Source organism: Taudactylus pleione, unplaced genomic scaffold, assembly GCF_031769625.1.
Source record: "Taudactylus pleione unplaced genomic scaffold, aTauple2 ptg000282l, whole genome shotgun sequence".
NCBI lineage: Eukaryota > Metazoa > Chordata > Amphibia > Anura > Myobatrachidae > Taudactylus > Taudactylus pleione.
In genome coordinates, this window is record NW_028284684.1 from 4,704,323 (window position 1) to 4,727,397 (window position 23,075).

Sequence of the window (23,075 nt, forward strand, 5' to 3'; positions counted from 1 at the left end):
GTAATGGGAAGAGGGGAGCACATGTACTCACATGTAACTGGGAGAAAGAAGCATAGGGACTACCAAAGCAGATGACAGACATGATGGAGAAAGTCCCAGCTGTTAATGCTGGGCATGGTGACAAGAGAGGTGTCAGTCAGCCAGTGGGGGTCAGGCTCCACATCAGCTGTGTCTTTGTCGGGCGGCCAGGGAGGACAAATTTCACATCAGGCATAGGATGTCCACCACACACAGTAGCACATGCCGGTTCAGCCTCTCCCTGAGCAGTGCATGGAAGGAGGAGTGCAGGATGGAGTAGGTGAGGAGAGTGGAGCATCTCATGTGGCAGATATGTGAGAACCCCACCTCCAGTGTTAGACTGGGCGCCACAGTGTGTGTGACTCTGAAGAGAACGTTGTGGTCGGCAGATGATCCTGAGAAATGGAAAAACAGAGGAGGAGGTGAACGGCTCCTTTAACGGATTTGTATGGCCAAGGCGGACAGGCTCCATCACACCAGACGACATCGGCAGGGTGATTGCTGCCACACACCCCAGGCTCCAGTGCCCCTGGCAACAGCCCTGTCAACTCGCCCCTTCAGTCGACCCTGTATATCATGGTCCACTTTAATTTAAAAGCATTCTTATTGGAGCTTTTTAACAATCAATGCCTACTAAAGGTCATTATTGATTCACTAAGTAAAAGAATATGCAGAGGTGCAACAGTTTTCTGTTTGCACAAATGTACAGAACTGTTTGCCTCATGAATATCAGAGAGCACCCAACTGCATGACTTCATCCCAGACTGGGAATGCGCCCATGGAAACCCCCATGCTCCGGTTTTTGCTAATTTGCAGACATGTGCTTGATGGAGTAAGTCCAGCCTACTGACCCTTTAAGAAAGCCCCATTTAGAAATTACAGCTTCTCTGTATTTCTCCTAAAATGCTGCTCAGTTTATCTGTATTTATGTCTTAAAATGATTGTGAGGGCACATTGGGGCTTTCATTCTTACATGCATCACATCTGTGTGCCAGACCATATAGAGTAGGTTGCGATGGGAAAAAGGTGTCTCATTGAATGTATAAGGAAGTGCAACTATAAGACGTCTGTGGGGAGAAAATGCTCTGTGATCCAACACTAAATAGGGAACGCCTACTCCAGCCCTTTAGGGGGGAATTAAATTAGCCCAGACTAATTGAAGCAGTGAGACTATTCAATTACAGCTGAAGGCAGCCCGTAGGCTGCAGGTAAGGAGAATTTTTGTATGAGCTTGTGTAGGTGCGAAAAGAAAAGCAAGTTAAAAAGCCAGATGCAGGTGCTGCGATCGTGTTAACCCATAGGTCCGGGAACTTATCCTGAATTTTATAGGTTAAATAGCCCCGGGTGTTAAAGCCTGAGGTTACCACCCTCTTTCACCAGTGGTAAATTACTGCTGCTAATTGAATTCCCTAGTCTCAATGAGATAACCATGTCACACATGTAAGGTGCATAATTCAGTGCAATCTGCCAGGAATCTCCTGGTCTAGCTAATGTCTAGCTCTCCTGGTCTAACTAATGTCTGCGGGGTTGCAAATATAGAAAACGCTGTCATCCATGCATTAACCCATTAAGGGGCATTTACTGCACCAACTTGGCTTTGTAGTGGGCCACCCATGACTCCTTAATGTGTATTGTGAGGAGGTTTTCATCACTCTGGATACAGCCCCTTAATTAAGTATATAATCTACAGCTCTGATAAGTCACTTTAGCAAAAAGCAAGGAAGTATATGTTATTTATTACACAGTATTTGTTCAAAAATGCAGATTTGTACTTCAAAACATTTGAAAAAGTCAATTACCAGTATTTCCAAAGAGATTACACTTGGAGCAGCTGGAGTGAAACATTAAGCAATGTACATGCTATACAGTTTCTAGGTTTATACAATACCAATAACGAGAAAAACTGCACATAAGAATGTTTTTCTTTGCAATCTTCCCATCTCCAGAATCCCCTGGTCCCTACAATTCTATTAGCTGTTGAATGTAGCAGATTGTTAGCTTTATGCAAAGCAGCTGCCTCTCATTCACGAGCAACATGTAATGCAGTGAGCACTTAAGAGATGATATTTACTATTCAACCTTACTTTTTAAGAGCCCCTCGAGTCTCCTTCATTGTAGGAGAGCAGAACCAACTGAAAATTGCTTTAAAATAAACATGAAACAGCTTTAAATTAGCTGATGGTCAGAAAATCAGCAACACAAATCTGTTCTATATAATGCGGACTTGCATTGGTCAAAAAGCCATGTTATTATGGAGGAGCAATGTAGTCTTTATTGAATGATTTCTCACTGTGGGGCTGATGCAGAGTTCAACAGAGTTTGAGGAAGCATAACTGCTGTAAGAGGCAAGTCTAGTGAGGGGATGCCGACTGCTGACTATGCAGAGGTGACAGAAGCGTATATACAGTATGTCTGTTTCCAGACATATCATTTGCACCAAGTATAGGCTGATGCAAGTCTACACTGATAATGATGATGATGTGTATGAAGCCAAGTGTACAGATAGGGGCCTGGCACACTTAAACATGTGTATGACTCTGCAAACAGTGAGATATATGACTAAATATAAGAGGGGAGAGAGCTCATTGTGTAGTATGACTTTAATAATGTGCCAAATGACTGCGTCCATTTAATAAAAGAAAATAGGCTTATCTGATAATACTTTCCAATCTTTCAAATCCAGGTATCCGAAAACACTGGTCACGAGATGTGCGCCGACCCCCGTGTTTTGGTTTTGGATCTGGATCTCCCCAGGTTTTGGATCTGGATCTGGTTTTGGATCTTTTTCCTTGGTGTTTTGTTTTTTGTTTTTGGATCTGGATTTTTTCTTAAAATATCATAAACACAGCTAAAATCACATAAAATGGGCCTGTTTTTGTTCCTACAGTATTATTAACCTCAATAACATTTATTTCCAGTAATTTCCAATCAATTTTGACCACCTCACAATATTATATGCTTCATCTAGTTAAGGCCTAAAGGTTGCATGCAGCTAGCTGGCTGACTAAGCTAAGTGACACAGTGGGCGGCACTAACATGTGACAGTTCAGTTTCCAAGTTCCAACACGGATACAGTGTGTTATACCATGTGGGTTGGATACACCAATAGTGCACTTACTGTGACAGCAGTGTCGGCAGTGCGGGGTGCTGGTGGTGTCCTCAATGCGAGAGTGCCAGTGGTGTCCTCAATGCGGAAGTGCTGTCAGTGTTGGCAGTGTGGTGGTGTTGGCAGAATGGGGGCCTGGCAGTGTACTGAGTGCATAGTGCCGGCAGTGTAGGCAGAGCGGGGTTCAGCGGTGTCCTCAGTGCAGGAGTGCTGACAGTGTCGGCTGTGCAGGGATGCCCTCGGTGTGGGAGTAGCGGCAGTGCTGGGTCGCTGACGGAGTCCTCAATACGTGGGGCAGTAGTGCGGGGGTGCTGGCAGTGTCCTTAGTGCAGGGTGCCGGTGGTGTTGGCAGGGCCGTTGAGAGCGCTGCCGGGCCCCGGTAAAGAGGGGGGCGTGGCCTAATTGCGGGAGGCATGGCCACACCCCCTCGAATAAAAAAGTTAAAAAAAGTTAAAAAAAGTATACATTTGCAGCGCCGCGCACGCCGGGGAGGGGGGCGCTGCAAGCCCCTCAGCCCGGCGCAAAGCCACGGGGGGGCGCGATCAGTGTGATCGCTCCCCCCCTCAGGCATAGGAGACTGCTCGCGGCTGCTAAGCAGCAGCCACAGCAATCTCCCACTGCATCTCAGCACACGCTGTGTGCTGGTAGATAGTGAGGAGGGAGGGGGGCTGCGCTAGACCCCCGCCGGGCCCCTCTGGAAGCCCGGGCCCAGGTAAATTGTACCCGCCCCCCCCTCTCGGCGCCCCTGGGTGTCGGCAAAGCAGGGGTACCGGCGGTGTCCACAGTGCATGTGTGCTGACAGTGTCGGCAGTGCAGGGGTGCCAGTGGTGTTTTCAGTGTGGGAGTGGAGGCAGTGTTGTCAGTGTGGGGTCGACGACGGTGTCCTCAGTACATGGAATGGCAGTGCTGGTAGTGTCCTCAGTGAAGGGTACCGGTGGTGTTAGCCAAGCGGGGGTGCCAGCGGTGTCTTCAGTGCAGGTTTGCTGGCTGTGTCAGCAGTGCGGGGGTTGCTGACAGTGTCCTCAGTACATGGAATGGCAGTGCTGTGGTGCTGGCAGTGTCCTCAGTGAAAGGTACTGGCGGTGTCGGCAGTGCGGGGGTGCCAGCGGTATCTTTAGTGCGGGTTTGCTGGCTGTGTCAGCTGCGTTGGCAGTGTGGGGGTTGCCTATGGTGTCCTCAGTACATGGAATGGCAGTGCTGCAGTGCTGGCAGTGTCGTCAGTGAAGGGTACCGGCGGTGTCTTTAGCGCAGGGTTGCCAGTGGTGTCTTTAGTGCAGGTTTGCTGGCTGTGTCGGCAGTGCGGGGGTTGCTGACGGTATCCTCAGTACATGGAATGGCAGTGTGGGAGTGCTAGCAGTGCCCTCTCAGTGCAGGGTACCGGCGGTATCGGCAGAGCGGGCGTGCCGGCGGTGTCAACAGCAGTGGGGGTGCCGACAGCTGGTGTGTCAGCTGTGGGGCGTGCTGGCAGCAGCAACCAGCGCCATCTTCAATGGGCTTAACGCTGATTGGCTGAGAGCCGTGACAGACAGCTCTGTCAGCCAATCAGCGCTTTGCCCATTGAAGGCAAAGGAATTTTTAAAAATGGCCGCTCAAGGCAATACCTCGAGATCCGACAGAGGATCGCGAGGTTTTGCCTCGATTAGGGATCTGGGGCAGGAGGAGAGATCCGAGGTGCGCCTCGGATCGCCCTGGATCCCCGAAATTCGGGTGGGTCCGGTTCTCAGGGAATCGGACCCGCTCATCTCTACTGGTCACCAGGAGTATAATCTGCAATAAACAAATAAACGCACTATAGTACAATGCCAAAAATCAACATAATGTTTTATACAAAAGGGAAGGGACCTCCAATTAAAATATGCTCAAAAGAGAAAAAAAACAATATAGGCATATCTGAATCCACCTCCATTTACACCATTTCCAAAATTACTGTCCTAACAGCTGTAAAATAAATAGATGTAGTCAGAATCCTGACCGTCAGAATGCCGACGGTCACAATACTGACATCGGCATCTTGACGGTCACAATCCCGGCAGATTCCAATGGTAAGTATTAGGGTTAGGCACTAGGGGGAGGATTAGGGTTTGCCTTCCGGAAGGGAGGGTTAGGGAGCGGGAGGGGTGGGTTAAAGTAAGGGTTAAGATTTGGGTTCAAATAAAATGATGCTGTCTATCTTCTGACCATTGGCATTCTGACGGTCGGGATCCCGTACCCAACCCAAGATAGATAGATGTAATACACTGTTTGTGGCAGCCTGTGTCTCTGACACTAGCATATAGTAGCACTGGTGGTCTAGTGTACAACAGTCATGGCATAGTATACTTGCGGGTATACAGCAGGGCATTGTAGAGCTGTTTGGTGGTGAGAGTCTTCTGGTCTGACCTGTCCTCATGGCCTGGGAGTAAGGATGCCATGCAGACCTTTTTTTAGTTGAGTCCCAACGGGTTCTAGTGACCGCTGGCTCTCTCCTAACTGCATAGTGCTGGAGGGACGCAGTGCAGGAGCACACTCCTCCAAAAACCCCCTCACTCAAGACAACCATCCATCACAGGACACAACATGAGCATCATATCCCATTTGAAGTCTCTTTCTTGCAAAGGACGACATGGAGGGTTAGGCAAAGACAATTTGCAAAACAAAACATCAACATTTTTTAATATGTTCCAGTCCACATTCCTGCAAAAGAAAAATTAGAACATGAGAGCTCAGACATTTGCTCAACATTTTACTGGAAACAAACTGCAGTGACTAAAACATTCTTCATCAGGTCCCTTATGAAGTGGTCTTCAGCAGCAATGATTATGGCCCTCTCTGAACTAAACAGATCTAAATCACATTTAATCCCAGAAACAAGAAAATCAACTGCAGGGGTTCTTCCACTTTCTTCCCTCACAGTTGTATACGCAACACTTGATACATTCATGATTTCAAGGCATTTGTCTTGGAAATCAGGATCAGTAGTAGACTTCCATTCCTGACAATAATAGGTTATTTTTGAATCATGAAGTATCTGAGGTATACAGTAAACAAGTCCTGCAAACTCCTCACTAAACCTCCTAGGAGGTTTCCCCTTCTTGCTCCTCATGGAACTCCTTTTCCTCAAGTGGTTTTATTTCACTCTTCCCAAACACGCTTTGGCATATCCAGCAGCACTGGTCCCTGTGGTTGTATGACATTCCTGTTACTATTAACTGAAGTAGATCTGTGAAACACACTGGGCCTGATTCAGAGCCGAACGCTCTGACCAGAGCACTCGCTCTGAATCATTGCCCACCTACCTGAAAATGGAGCGGCCTCTTGGACGCTCGCATAGCTGTGGGTACAGCCACAGCATATGCGAGCAGCCAAAAAGATGGTCGTGATGGTCAAGACCATTGCGACCATCGGGCTTGCGACGAGACCCTGCGGTAGGGTCTCGTTGCCGCAAGCCCAGGAGTGATTTTGGCTCTATCAGAGCCAAAATCACTCCCATTGACATCATTACCGATGTCAGTGGGGCCGGCTTCAGACGGTAGGAGTTCCCATGGGAACGCCTCCGTCTGGCAAGCCACGCCCCCGGCACGCCCACCAAAGGGGGCGTGCTGTCACTCACCATCGACAGCACGCCCCCTTTGGTGCGAGACCCCGAGCAACGTATTCCTCGTCGCTCGCCGGGTCTTGCGCATGCGCATGGCGGAGCTCCCTCCGTCGTGCGCATGCGCATTCGCACAACATCGACCCGCTTGCGAGCGTCCTTTGCTCGCGAGCGGTTCTGAATGACCCCCACTGTCCCATGATTGTATAATTTTTCAGTTGTTAAAGTCCCATAGACGATAGCCTTTGCTCTAATCACAGTATCCTAACATGATAAATTCGATGGACATGAAATCAAGTTTGTGTCTTGAGTTTAAGCTCTACTTCCAACACAATATCTGTTTTTAGATATCCATGCTTTCAATGGTGTCATCTTGACTGCCACTGTAGTTGTTTGATTTTTCAGGTACATAGCTGTTCTTACTGCTTCACCCCAAAAAAAATCTATTGAGATTTGAATCAGTCAGCATAGCCCTGGTACTCTCAACTATTGTTCTGTTAGCTCTTTCACTGATGCCCTGTTGTTCTGGTATATAGGCAATAGTGGGCCTGATTCAGACCCCTATGCTGCGCTTGCTTGCATTGAGCGATTTTTCGCAATCTGCGCATGTGTATGAGTCGCATTTCGCGTGCGCGAACCAGTCATTGCGATGGGAAAGTGTTCGCCCGTAGCCCGCAGTCGGGCCGCTATTTTCAGTGACAGATAGTGCCGTTTGTGGGTGGCAACAGGGGAAGGTGCTTGAAAACGGGGGTGTAGATGTGCGAACGCAGGCGTGCCCGACCATCAGAACGGCTTTTAATGGGTGTGCAAAATTAGCAAAGTAGCATCATTACAACATGTGACTAGGTTGTATTTTAGCCTGAACTGCTCGCAATGTTGTGGTGGGAAACGGCTACCACAAGCACTGCGAGCAGCTCCGATGGCTCTCGATGTTCCCAATTAATCCTACAACTGCCGGATATGACGTAAAGGGGTGTCTTTATACAGGTGCGAGCACATAGTGGGGCCGCTCGCTATTACTTAGTGGGCAGCTTTACACGACGCAGTGCGAGCGCATGATTTAAATAGCCGGCCCCTTTTAGCCAGCGAGCGGATGCAAATAGCGTCCGGGTTTGCATCAGGCCCAGTAAGTGCTTTCACTGATGCCATTTTGTTCTGGTGTATAGGCTGATACTGGACGCCATTTTCTCTCAAGCACTTGGCTCATTCCCTATTCACGTGTTTTCTGCCGTTTTCAAATCTTATAACTTTCAGCTTCTGACATGTTAGATTTTCAACAAGAGTTTTGTAAAGTTTGGGCCTCATTCAGCTTGGATGGCAAGTCTGCGGACACACGCACCCCATCGCTGTTTGCATTCTGCGCAAGCATATGCACCACCGGAAATGTGCGCAAACCGGCCGCTGTGAACGTGAAAGCGAATGCAGCGCATATGCAGAGTGATTGACATGAAGCACCATTTGTGGGTGGGGAGGGGGGGGTCGAAGGAACACAGGCGTGCCTGTGCGTTTGAACACCGTTACAGGGGCATGCATAAGTAAGCTCCTGCTATGGCATACACAGCCAGATGTCTAGATGGTGACAGGAAGTATTGCATTTTGTGAGTCAGGGTCAGCTCAACCACAACTGAACGTACGGGTCCGATGTTACCTCGATGTTACCGATGGGAAGTGGGTGGCTTTATACAGTGGTGGACATCTTGGTATATTTCTGCGTTTGCACGGTGATCGCATTAATTTGCAGAATTTTGCAACGAGCCAGTGTATGCGATTGCAGACTTGCAATCCATGCTGAATAAGGTCCTTTGATCATATGCATTACTGTACTTTTGTTCTTCAAGAAAGAAACATGTGTCATCCTTGTAGAATTGGCAATGAGTGTCATTAAGTAAAGCCTGCCACACATGGATTCAACCTCCTCGTCCACACACGACAGTATGTACTAATTCCAATGGCACTTGTGCTCTGAATATGAATTTAGGTAGGGTGCAATACCTAGATGTCCCAACTGACTGTGCCACAGTTCCATTGATTGAGTGGATTCCTCAGCAACCACTACATGGCACTCCACAGTGTCAAGCGTATATAGTTGTTGGTACCGGGTAGCTGCGGCAATGGCAGTCCCTCTTTGGTTGTACACAACACATCAACTCTTTGCAAACTGGACTCTGTATCCTCTCTGCTCAAGAACACTTGCAGCAATCAGGTTGGTTCCTAGGTTAGGTACAAAAGGTACATCTTCCAAATCAGTGACAACTTCCTTGCCTCTAACTCTTAAGCATAGTGTAATTGTCCTCACTTGAGTAGTATATAAGACCTTGCCTCCTATACAGTACCTCAGATCTTAGTTGGCTCACACGGCATTAATGATTTAAACCAATTCTCATTACAACTGAAATGCCTTGTGGCTCCTGGGCTCATGTACCAGCAGTCTCTAAGCTGCCACACTTAAGTGAAGAGATGCCACTTTTTCAGTGGGTATGTGACCTTGAAACTGCAATAATTTTGCACATACAGGGCCTCATTCAGAGGCGGTCGTAGGATGCAAGCGGTCGCTCAGAAACAGGGCGGCCGCTTACATCCTGAACGGCCACCTCCATGTCGGTCGTTAGGCTGTGGGTTAACACCCACAGCTCTAACGACCGCTAAGGGGGTGATGGTCGCGATGGTCAAGACCATCGCGACCATCGGGGCTTACAATGAGACCCTAGGGTAGGGTCTCGTCAACCTTAAGCCCCAGGGAGCTTCCTGCTCTGTTTGAGCAGGAAGTTCCCCACTGACATCACTGATGATGTCAGTGGGGACGCCCACAAAACGGCAAGCATTCCGAAAGGAACGCCTCCGTTTGGCCGGGCACGCCCCCTGCCCGCCCAGCAAACGGAGCGAGCTGTCATTCAACATCGACAGCTCGCTCCGTCTGCTTCGAGCCCGCTAATGACGGGTGATCCGTCGTTAGCGGGGGCTCACACATGCGCACGATGGAGCAGTCTCCGTCGTGCGCATGCCCTGCGGACCAACATCGAGTCGGTTGTGAGCACTCAGCGCTCGCGACCGACTCTGAATAAGGTCCACAGTCTCTGTGGTCAGCAATGTAGTATTCGAATTTAATGCCACTACCAAGATTAACTATCAGGTTAATTCTCCTCATCAAGCCTTTATCTTCACAAGCCATTTGCAGGTGGTGGTGACTGTAGGCAGGGCCATAACTGGTGGTGTGCGAGCAGTGCGGCCACACAGAGCCCAGCGATCTGTGGGTGGCGCCGCCGCTCACCCACAGCTCCTGCATGTGGCTAGCAGGGTGCCTGTAATGGCACCCTGCTGCCAGAATCTCCACAGCAGTGCCACCTGGAACGTCTTTAGGATGCTCCAAACAGTCACAATGCTGCCCTTACAGCACCCCGGAGCCTCCTCAGGAGGCACTGGATATTGCTGTAATCACCAGCTCCCTGCACCGGGTGCAGGCCATGCCCCCTCCACATGACATCATACGAAGGTAGTGTGGCCTGCACCGAGTGCTAGGAGCGCTAGCTACGGCACTGACAGTAGGTGATAGTGTAAACTGTCCTATTGATGCACATGCAGAATTTCCTGGGAGCAGTAGTTCTCCAGATGAATTGATACACCAGAGTATAATATAACTAGCAAGAGTGTTAGTGATGTTGATTAATTGTATAATACAATAGTTGATGCTGGTAGCGGTTAGTCCACATGTGGTATGCAAAATCAGATTTATTATATATAAGGTATAACAACAGGTAGCATATGACCTCACTGGCAATACTACTGACAGTACTGTTGCAACCTCCATATAAATGTACAATTGTTTAGATGTTATAATATATGAACCTGCATTGTGACAGGGCGCAAAGGTGCGAGGCATACCAGTTACCTCACTAATTATCTGATAAGCAACAGTATTGCTGTGCGTACTGTCACCAATTGAATCATTGTTACATTGGTTACAATATAACCAGTCCTCATATTTTGTGTTACTATCTACATCAATTACCCCACAAGATGTTTGGGGAATGGAATAAATAATATAATATATATGAATGATTCTTTCATTAGAATGTGCATCATATGTATGGATAATATACTGTTTGGTGAGATTTTTATATACAATGAATTGTTAAACTACTCACACATAAATTAGGTGCATTTACCAATAGGAATAAGACCATTTTGGCCAATTTTATTATATTAAAATTTTAGAGAGATTGCACAGCGGAACCCTGTTAACGTGGGCAATATTGTTGGATAGAAGGGTACCCCCGTCATCCCACAAAGCCCGTATATTGATATAGGAATACATCCTCTGTTGCATGTGGACATAGTTTCCCTTATATCTCTCTCTCCTTATGGTCTCTCTGGCTGCTACTCAATAGTCTCAATTAATATTACTGTGACTATAAGACATGGCGGGGTAATTTTTATTATTTTATAAACATTTTCACAGACACTTTTTACAACTGTCACGATACACTATCTTCTTTTTATTAATATTTCGCTGATCTTGGTGCTATTAGCACCCATCTTTTAACCTATACCTAATAAAGATTTATCTTTTATGTTAAATTAATCTTTCATGTGCGCCATATATTTAGACAAAACTTTTTCTCTTCCTTCATCAATTTAGTAGCATATGATACAGGGAATTACACAGGAGTAACAATGGTAGGTGTAATACATTGTTTGTGGCTGCCTGGAGCTCAGGGTATTGCGGGGCCTGATAGGGTGCCAGGCTGAATCTTGATTCTGATACTGGTGGATACTAGCACTGGTGGTCTATGATGGTGGTGGTATAGTGTGGTGGTATAGTGTACTTGCGAGCATACAGCAGGGCACTGTAGGGCTCTTTGGTGGTGGTTTGACCTTTCCTTATGGATGTAGGAGAGTAAAGACGTGAGGATATGACACGCATGTTCGAGGCCAGACCTCTCTTAGTTGAGTCCCGGTGGTTCCTAGTGACTGCCGGTTCTCTACTGCATGGATAGTGCTGGAGGGAGGCAGTGCAAGAAGTGCACTCCTCCCAGCATATTGTGGATTATACTACCAGTGACAAGTGTGTTTGCATACCTGGGTTCAGAAGATTTGAAAGTGTTATCAGATAAGCCTATTTTCCAGCGAGGTACATGTGTGGATTAATGTAGGTGGTGTGCTGTATGTAGGGCCGGCAATAGAAATCTCGGGGCCCGGTACACTGTCTTTGGGGGCCTCACCTTCTCATCACCACCCCCGATCCCACACATCCCTCCCCTGCATGTGTGCTATGTGAAGTATGATATGTTAACTGAAAGATATGCCAGCCTTTAAATAAAGTAAAAATACACTGACTTATCACACTGTCTCTCTGTCACTGATGATGCAGGCTGTAGTTCTTGTCTGCCGTCTTTTCCAAGGTCTTCTTGATGACAGTGCTGTCAAGGGTAGAAGGGATGGTATATGCAGCCAGCCATCCTCAGTCCCTCAACACCTTCCTCAGCCCAGAAGCCCCGCCTCACCTTCTGTCCCAGGCCCCATCGCCCTTCCTGTGCCCCCAGCCCCATCACCTTCCTGTGCCCCCAGCCCACATCACCTTCCTGTGCCCCAACCCACATCACCTTCCTGTGCCCCCAGCCCCTATCACCTTCCTGTGCCCCCAGCACCTTCCAGTGCCCCCAGCCCCATCACCTTCCTGTACCCCCAGCCCCTATCACCTTCCTCTGCCTCCAGACCCTATCACCTTCCTGTGCCCCCAGCTCCCATCACCTTCCTGTGCCCCAGCCCCTATCACCTTCCTGAGCCCACAGCCCCCTTAATCTTCCTCTGCCCCTTCACCTTCCTCCATCCCCTATCAACTTCTTCTGTTCCCAGCCCCCTTAACCTTCCTCTGCCCCCAGCCCTTAACAGCTTCCCCCTCACCTTCTTCTGTACCCAGTGCCTATTAACTTTCTCTTCCGCCAGCTTATTTAGGGCCCCCTCACCAGCACAGCGGCAGAAGACGTGCAGCGAAGTGACCTATGACGTCACGCCGTTGCGTTGCTCTCTTGGAGGTCATGCCCGGGCTGCAACTGAGGCACCGGGAAGAGCCCAGCGCTGCCCGTACCAGGCTACAAAGGACTGGAGGAGGAGCTGGGGTTGGGGGCGAAGGCTATGGGTCCCGGCGGCTGCCTGTCCGATCCTCGGGACCCCTCGGGACCTCGGGGCCTGGTACGGGTGTACCCGTAGTCCCCCCGTGTCGCTGGGCCTGGCTGTATGGAGAAGCACACACCTGTATATTCACAGTGATGGGAGTGGAGTATGCACCACATTTAGTGGTGGTAACACAGTGGTACTAAACAGGGTCTCTCTGCTGAGGAGACACTCAGGGGCACTTCTTTACATTATGGAGGACAAAGTTGGAAGACGTTCGGACACGTCACGCATGCACAGTAGCGCATTCAGGCTGGCCAGGCTGGAAGTCGCTCTGTGATGTGACTCCAGCAGTACTGGGACCTGGCTGCCTAGAGGAGACAGCCAAAGCGATGTACTCGAACAGGTACACTTTGAATGAACTGGCAAAGTTAAGCAGCAATGCTATTGAAGGATACTTTTATATAACCTACTTACTTTATTTTTTCCATTTATTATAATAATACTACGATACTGATAAAATATGTCAACACTAATTCAACTGCCTATATAATTGAATATTCTGACAGGTGAGTTGTGCTATCTCTTAACATTTTTAAGATTAACATCACATTGTTGGATGCAATTCAGACATCAAAATTTAAAAGTAGATGACACCAGCTTAACCTTCCATAAATCACAATTACAACCTCTTCTGATCTCAGCTGGCTAAATATTTTATTACAATCTTATCAACAGCCCTGGCCCACCAATGATCATGCAAAGCATGCTGATCACTGTGAAGCCCTGGAACGCGGTAGAAGAAATAGGTTGCATTTGAACAGGAGCCTGGTACGAGCTTTTTTATAAGAAGCGTTGCCTGGGAAACACTTGTCAAAGGAGCAATGATACAGATTATTTTATGAACTACGGGTCTATCTCTCTATCACTGCAATGTCTTGATATGGCTCTGTGGATTTTCCCATATAGTATACCCGCCTGGAATGTCACACTTGACAGATACACATGATTTATACATCTAGAATCCTCTGCTACTCAAATATCCTGCACCTCTACATGTTAAAGTAATTAGCTGGATGAATCGTGACCCCTCTCCATCCGAAAAAAATCCTTATATTTGGTACTTTATTCTGCATAAAATAGAATTCTCAGTTATACTGTAACTTGTGCATCGACTAACAATAACAACTAACATACATAAGTAAACTAATAAATGTTATCTACCATAAAGAAATAACTGCTATGGGAATTATCGTGTTATCTTATGATTTATATGTATTTTTTAAAATGAATGAAATTATAGATAAGTATAATACAGACTGAACAGTGCCAAACATTACAGTCCATACACCTACAAATATTTGTAATTTATATATTTAACACTGTATATAACAATTTAAAGGACAGACTAGATGGGCCAAGTGGTTCTTATCTGCCGTCAAATACTATGGCCCTCATTCAGAGCCGTACGCTCTGAGCAGAGCGCACGCTCTGAATGAGGGCCGCCCTCCATAAAAATGGAGCGTCCTCCTGGACGCTCGTATAGCTGTGGGTCACCACCCACAGCCTATACGAGCGTGCAGTTTGATGGCCGTCGAAACTGCGAGCCGGAGCCTGCGGTTGAGGTTTTCAACCGCAAGCCCCGGAGTGATTTTGGCTCTTTCAGAGCCAAAATCACTCCCACTGACATCACTAGTGATGTCAGTGGGCCGGCTTCTGACGGGAGGCGTTCCCGTGGGAACGCCCCCGTCAGGGAGGCACGCCCCCGGCACGCCCACCAAAGGGGGCGTGCTATCAATCAACATCGACAGCACGCCCCCTTTGATCAGACACAACGAGCGAAGGAAAGTCCTTCGCTCGTCGCGTCTGGCGCATGCGCACGACGGAGCTCCCGCCGTCGTGCGCATGCGCAGAGCACAACATCGACCCACTTGCGAGCGGACAGCCGCTTGCAAGTGGGTCTGAATCAGGCCCTATGTTTCTATGTTTCAGTACAATTCCATTTTATACACAGACATATTTCCAAACAGAGAAACTGAGGAAAAACAAAAATCGCTTATGAAAACTTCATTATGATGCATCCTTCATCTTTTGCCTTTGAGAGCAAAAAGGAGTTAAAATGTTTTTTTGTAAGCTCAGATATGTTATATAATGGCTTAACCAATTTATCAGTTCCAATGTGATTTATGGGACTCATAACTGGCCACAAGACCTCTGTGAGAGACACGGAATGCAATGCTTATTTATTGCTAAACAAATAGACGCTCCAATAAAAAAACATGAAATTTTAATATTCTCTCCATAAAAACTTGGTCCAAAGTTCTCAGCAAACTCTGCTTTATTAAAACTGCAGTGTCTGCAATGGATGTGCAAAGCTGAAACCCTAAAGATCAACCCTTCCAGTGTAAGGTTGGTTTTTTGTAGCCTCTATTTTTATAGTGGATCACTATACTACAATGCAAGAGATATTTCCTATTCCTATAGGCGCCGAGAGGGAGGGGAGAGCGGGTACTAATTACCCGGGTCCAGATTTGTTGGAGGGGCCCCGCCTTCCCTCTTACCTCTCAGCAGTCTCCTCTGCCTGTGGGGGGGAGCGATCAAACTGATCGCGACCCCCTCCCCATGATTGCATCAGGCTAAGGGGCTCACAGTGCCCCTTCCCTTCCCCCGAGCGCTTCACGGCACTGCAAACAGTGTTTTTAGTTCTTCCTGAGGGGGCGTGGCCACACCACGCGTGATTAAGCCACGCACCCTCAGTAGTACTGGGCTCAGGCTGGCTCACTACGGCTCTGTATACTATAGATTAAAATAGTAAAGTATTTTTAGCAGTACAAACTGCAGTTCAAAAGTGATGAATCCCACATATTTGAATACCTACATTTAAGACATGAAGCAGACATGGCCCATGAATAATTACATTCTGCTTACTACTGGCTTGTAAAATAAAAGGAAGATGTTTAGTTCATACGCTCATATGTTATAAAGCTTAGAAAGTCATTGATCAGTGAAGGGGATTTTATACAATACTGTATCTTACTGTAAATTAGTGAATCACAATGTACATGTATGTGAAGCATGGAAACAATAAGTCATAAAGGAAATCTCTAGTAGCTGTGGACTTGTGGATTTCCTTACCACATGGAGAGGTGATGGCATATTCATAAACAGGATAAAAAGATTGACTGGATGATGGTGATTGATCAAGGTAATTTATATATACTGCACTCTAGAGGAACATTTATCCTTTGATAAAGTATTGCTGCATAAAACTCGCCAGAGTTCCTGATTCTCTTCAATCTCTGTGGTGTTAAGACTGCCTGGTCCTTCTTCCCTTTGGTGGCTGGATAAGGAACCGGACAGTACATCTTTACCCACATCAAGTGGTTGTCTTTAAGTTAATACACAAGTGGCTATTGTCAGTTTGTTACTTTTATTTGGTAATTCCTGTAAAACCTAAAAAAAATCTGTATTGTGCTGTGCTATGAATTCTGTTTTAAGGCATGATAATTTATACCATATGTTGGGCAGTGCCAGTTCTAGATATTGTGGAGCTCAGGGTGAAAGTTCCCAGTTGCAAAAGACGGCCTTCCTCTGCGGGCATGCGCTTCCCGAAAGGGGCGTGGACGATCGGGATGGGGCGTGGTCTTGCGGAACACCCCCGATTCACCACACTTTGGGGCGTGCCCAGCACTTACGGAGGTGCTGGGCTTCCCCCAAGCTCTCCCCTCATGGTGAATAATTGCCATGTACAGTAATGCGCTTTACACAGTATGTCTTACACAGTAATGCCCTTTATAACACATTATGCCACACACAGTAATGGCCGTTATAACACATTATGCCACACACAGTAATGCCGTTTATAACACATTATGCCACAAGCAGTAATGCCCTGTATAACACATTATGCCACACGCAGCAATGCCCTTTATAGCACATTATGCTACAAGCAGTAATGCCCTGTATAACACATTATGCCACACGCAGTAATGCCCTTTATAACACATTATGCTACAAGCAGTAATGCCCTGTATAACACATTATGCCACATGCAGCAATGCCCTGTATAACACATTATGCCACACGCAATGCCCTTTATAACACAGTATGCCACATGCAGCAATGCCCTGTATAACACAATATGCCACACACAGTAATGCCCTTTATTATACATTATCCCCAATTCAAATTGCACCACACAGTAGTCACAGTAGTGCCCCTTTTACACAATGCCCAACTTAGTGCCCCTTATACACAATGCCCACAGTAGTGCCCCTTATGCAATGCCCACAGTAGTAGTGCCCCTTATACAATACCCACAGTAGTGGTGCCCCTTACACAATGGCCCCAGTAGTGGTGCTCCCTATGCAGTGCCTCCATTTGTAGTGCCCCCATTGGTAATGCCCCCTATAGTAATGCCCCCAGTGGTAATGCCCCAAGTAGTAGTGCCCCCAGTGGTAATGCCCTCTATAGTAGGGACCCCAGTGGTAATGCCCCCTATAGTAGGGCCCCCAGTAGTAATGCCCCCATTAGTAGTGCCTCCCAGTGGTAATGACGTCTCTCCCATAGTGCTCTTTGAGGGAGCCAGAAGCCGGAGCTCATCTCAGGAGTGAGCTCTGGCTTTTGGCTGCCGCTGCAGGAAAGGAGCCGGGTGCCCGCTGTTAACAAATCTCAGCGGGTGCCCGGCAAATGGAGCCTCCCTGCAGCGGCGAGGGAGGGGGGGTGCGGGGACCAGACCGGCTTTTTTTTTCTCTGGTTACTTTTTTTTTCTGGGGACTCAGCAGCACCCTTTAGGAGCCGGTGCTCCGGGCGAAGGCCCTGTTAGCCTGCTCCTAGAACCATCCCTGGTGTTGGGAACCTTCCTGAGGGATTTGGAGTGAATTGTTGTCTCTTAAAGATACACAGATAAGCCACATAATTACTAACTCCTGACACAAGGCCATCTACATACTTAATTGCACACTTTGTAAAGGTTCTGCACAAGAGGCACCTCTCATATACAGTCCTGGCGGGATGCAGTTTAAATGCCGGTGGACAGGAGGCCGGCAGTCGAAATACCGAAGCTGGAATCCCACTGCTCAGCATAACTCCAGCGTCGATGTCCCATAGGACATTGGGATACAGGCGTCGGCATCCTGACCGCCAGAATCACAAATGTCCGGATGGCGGTAAGTATGCGCGGTTGGCCGGGGATGGGGGGGGTTTAGGATTAGACACCCCCAGGGGTTATTACGGTTAGGCACCCCCCTGGGAGGGTTAGTTAGGCTAAGGGAAGGGGTGTTAGGGCTAGGCACCCCCCCCCGGGGGGGTTAGGTTTAGGGTGCAGGAAGGGGGGTTAGGCACCACCGGGGGTAGGCTAGGGTTAGGCACCCCCGGGGAGGTTAGGGTTAGGTACCACTAAGTAGGGTTAAGGGGGGAGAGGGGAGGTTTAGGGTACTTATCTACCCCTGACAGGATTTTGTACCATTCGGGCTTCCAGCGTCGGTATTTGAACCGGTGGCTACTCAGCCGCCGGCATCTAATACTGATTCCATTCCGGTGGCTGACTGTGAGTGCCAGAGAGTAATGGCAGCCATGGGAGAGGGCACCCTGCAGAGGTTGTTGCAATGAGCCTTGCTGTAGCACTCATAAACATTATTAAATTGCAACTATCTGCGCTATGCATGTGAGTTCTAGCATGCGTGCTAAGCCACACCCCTATTTTAGTCATATTATCACCTTCAGTTAAACATCATTCTCTGCCCCCGACACCAGTGCCCCACCCACCTCCTGTTGCTGTCAGGTGATTAGCTGAGACGTCTGCCTATCACGTCAGCTTCACCCTAGTTGGCAGTTGTGCCCAATGCATACATATCTTTCAGTCCAAAACTGGCCCGGGAATCGCTACAAATGCTGTTACTCTTTTTGGAAAGACTTTTATATCCCTTTTATAGTTTGGCCCTACTAACACTGACCTCACAGTTCTGCTGGTTTGGAGGAAATGGGATGTTCGGTAAAAAATACAAAATAGATGGAGTTATACTTTAAATCATTGGTTGTCAACCACAGCCCTCAAGATTTCCCAAAAGGTCATGCTTTGAGGATTTCTATCTGTGGATGCAGGCGGGATAATTACTGACCCAGCAAAATAGATTAACTCACCTGTGTATGATTAAAGAATCCGCAAGACGTGACCTGTTTGTGGTACTTGAGGTATGGAGTTGAGAACCCCAAAAGACTCATTTTGTTTGCACTAGAGAAATTGATTTTCACAGTGTTTGTTAAACTTAGAAGGATAAATGAATGAATGTTTAGCCAGGTTAAGTATCAAGCAGTGACAGTAATATAAAGACAGGTAGCAGAGTTGGCAGCTCAAAATGAGATCTTAAATATAGGGTGCCCCAAATCACATGCCAACCACCCTAATATTCAAGTGAGAGTGCTTTAATTTAGATTTGGAAAACTTTCTACAACAGGTTTTCTGATTATACAGTATATTTTAAAACTCCCATCAAATACACCTAATGGCTTGTCAGACCCATCAGTAAATGAAAAGCTGAAGGATACATTTTCCCGCAAACAGGTCCCATTATATAAGTGTGAATTGTGTCATTTTAATTTCCCATAGCAGCAGAAAATATCAGCTCCTCATATGGTTGAACTCCCCACGAATAACACTGTCTTAGTGAGGACCTGAAGGAAAGGTTACAGCTAAGATTAAAGCATGAGGAGGATAAGAAAATAAAAGGTCAGCCAGGAATATCTAAATTGGATAGCAGTAGAAATGCATAGAAATTAGAGGCATTATCAAAATGACTTGCAGTATAATAGTGACTTTAAAGTATTCCAATTATGATTGCACAGGGTATGTGTTATTTTTATAATTAAGTTTGATATAGCTTTAGAATTGGGTCAGGTAAAATACAATACTCATTTCAACCATTTGTAAATTATGCACAATTAAATACAGATGTTCATTTTACTCTCTCAGTATTGCACTTTAAGTAAAAAACTTTTAGAGAAAAACATATAAAGACTCATTCTTACAAAAAAAAATATCTATGTATAGCTCATAATCAGATTTTAAATTGGTGTCAGATCTGGCATAACAGATATTAAAGAAAAAAGATAGAGATCTGCGAGTAAGGCACATTAATATTCTCTACTGCAATAAGGAAGAAATAAATGAGAACGATGGTTTGTATGAAAAGGTTAATGATATGAAAGATAGGCAGGTTAGCTTCAGCCAAGTTAGCTGCTATTGTTTGCCGGATTTCCACACTGTCATCACTATCTCTTTATTCTTCCTGTGGAAATCTCTTCATCTATGACCTCTTTGCCTTTCTAGTCCCTCCGAGATGACTGACACTTCTCTTATTGAGTACAGTTAAAGATAACAGGTTTAGCCTAAGACATATTGGCTGGCTGAACACTAATTTAAGAATGATACACCTCTAAGAGTAATTTGTAATATTAGAAATGAATCTTACATCAACCAGCAAAACTGATCTAGTGTGATGTAGCTATATGACAATAACTATACACAGTAATTATAGTGCAATGGATGGATGTAAATGTAAATTGTGTTACTATTATCATATGAAAGAAAAATGATATGAGACGTTAAGTCTCATATGTGAAAGTGAAAATGAGTGGTTCTAATGCAGTGTTTTAAAGTCAAGGGCCTGCTATTAACAAAATCACCTGCATTGGCTTTGCAGGCAATGAATCTACAGGGGGGGTCAAAGCACTGTCCAAGGGGAGGAGCCATGCACATTTTCTTGCACTCTTATGCAGAATTAATGGGATGACATTGCTTAACTGGAGCGAAGGGGTAAAGAGTCTGCATTCAGGTGGTGTATTTTTGGGGAAATGGTAAAAGTTGGGGCTAATGAGCTATTTAAGGACAGGGAGGTTGAAGAAAGAAAGAGCAAAAACATTAGGGTCAAGTCTGTAGGCTAAGATTTTCTACATAAATATTTTACACATATTATGATGCATACAATAACATGGTCTATGACGATTGTTATTATAATAGCTTTTCTGTTGTTATATTTTATTAAACACATATTTTATTACATGCACATTGTAGCTATTGAACAGACATGTTCACATACCCCATCCAATTCCATAGTAGTAGAGATGCTTGCTCTCTTCTGAACCAAATACTTTGATCACCATACTGTACAGGTGCAGTCCTTCCACCAACATCCACGCAAAGGCACTTAGGAAGAAGAAGTGCAGCAGGATCGCTATGATTTTGCAGGGCAACTGCAAGAAAAAATATGGAAGAACAAAAAGGCCTTAGATTGCAATAGCAAAAATCATATTTGCCCGATGCCTCTCTTTATAATTGCTAACACCTTTAGTTTGTGATAAGCAACATTTTTTTAAAGCTTGAAGTATTTATTACAATTATACTACTAGAATGCTCTCTATATTGAATATTTGCCACTACAATACTCTTTGTATTCTATGACCAGGTCCTCAGGATGCATATGATGGTTTCTAGGATGCTCCTTGATTGGCAGTGGATAAGATCACAGTAATAGTGATCTTCCTTCTGATTACCGAGTTCCATGCAGCAACAAGGAATTTCCCAGACTCAACTACAGTCTTCACTTCAGTGCGAATCCTGGGAACTCCCTGATGCTGGATTGAGCTGCACCACTCACGTAACCAATGTGTGTACTCCACTCATTGGTGAACTGACTCTGATTATTTGTTTGCTCTACCTATGAATGCAATGCTTTGCTTACTTGTATGTTAACTCTATTGACTGCAAGAAACTCATCTAGAAGTTGCTGTAACTCCACCTGTTGCATTGGCCTCACCACCATTGTGGCTAGCAATAATAGTGAGCTGACACCAACTACTATAGTGTTAGCTCCGCCTGCAGTAGGTGTGGCTCCAGCTACATTAATTTGTTTCAGGACAACATTAAGTTCCAAATCCATTCCTGTTAGCAAACCAAATGAACCATACTCTACATAAAGCTGCCATATGTAGTAATGGAAAGATTAATATGTTCAAATAAAAACTAAGTCATACTTATCTTATATATGCTACTCTGCTCTCCACACCCTCTAACCTTGCTTTAAACAGGTCAAATTGGTGCTGATGTCCCTCTCCTTTGAACTTCCTATTTGCATGACAAGTTCAAAGGAGAAAAGCCTGGACACCACTGTGAGCTAATGAGTCCTGAGTGGGATTGTTACACGCAGTGTGGATCCTGGAGGAACTGGGAAATGGTGCATACAACAAGTGCAATGCAGTATATTTATATTAGCTCACTGAACTTCATCCACTACGAAACTTTTAGTTTTGGATTGCATTATTGTTTTAGGGTTACTTATCGTGTTTATACAATGTGTAGTCAGCTCTCTGGCACAAAAGAGGTTAAAAATACTGATTACAGCTCCTCTAGTCTAATACAGAATCACAGCTCTCTCTCTGCTTCTGTTTTCCATGCATCATGTATAATTAAATCTTTCATATTAAGGTCTTGTTATCTTCAGAAGCAAATTGCTGGGGTGTGGGGTATAAGAACTTGGTGCTGGAAATGTTTTTTATACATCAGTGATGGGAAAATACATTTATGTAAGATAACTACAGGACAAGATTACTGTTTACACTTGTTTTGGTGGGTTCAGCTGCTACAGATATTTTTCTCACTTTGTTGGTTTCACAGCTTTGGTTTATGTGATTATCTTTTTGGTAAAGTGCCATATGTACTGTAAGTGAATTATATTTTCTACTGTGTATTAATGTAGCATGCCCAGGTGCCTTGAGTTTGCTTTTGTATTTGAAAAACATATGAAAAAAATATAAAATTGCCAACAAAATCTTAACTTTAATTTTACAAAGAATATATTTTTAGTTTTACATATTTTTTTCAAGGATGTTTCATTGTGGGTTACGTGAGTGATGGATTTGGAGAATAGGCTCAAAGAGGGAGGAGAACAGAGATTACTAAAGGTGTATTATGTAAGGGAATGAGACAGTGTGACACAGTGAAAGAATGTGACAGGTAGGTTAAGAAAAAAAATGAAACAGATGAAGAAAGCGCAAGACATATGGGGGCCTATTCATGATGTTAATTATGAAGGTCCAAATGGACCCCGATAATTAACACACTAACTCGCCGCAGGTGCCGGAGCAATTCATCATTGCTCGGGTGCTGAGACAGCTGATCCAAAACATCAGCTGTCCCAGCGAGCGGCTTCACTGCTCCTTTTGAAGCAGTGAATCTTTTCATTGCTCGCGAGAGCAGTGCACATGCGTGACCTA

At 45.8% G+C, this 23,075-nt stretch overlaps 1 protein-coding gene across 1 annotated transcript in view; it reads right to left on the reverse strand.

Moving 5' to 3' along the window:
- The window catches only part of ADGRD1 (adhesion G protein-coupled receptor D1), a 596,761-nt gene that overhangs the window by 140,311 nt on the left and 433,375 nt on the right, over positions 1 to 23,075 (reverse strand). The window contains exon 19 of the mRNA XM_088482162.1: positions 20,903 to 21,056. Within this exon, the coding sequence (XP_088338288.1) occupies positions 20,903 to 21,056 (154 nt within the window). The remainder of the gene's footprint in view (positions 1 to 20,902; positions 21,057 to 23,075) is intronic.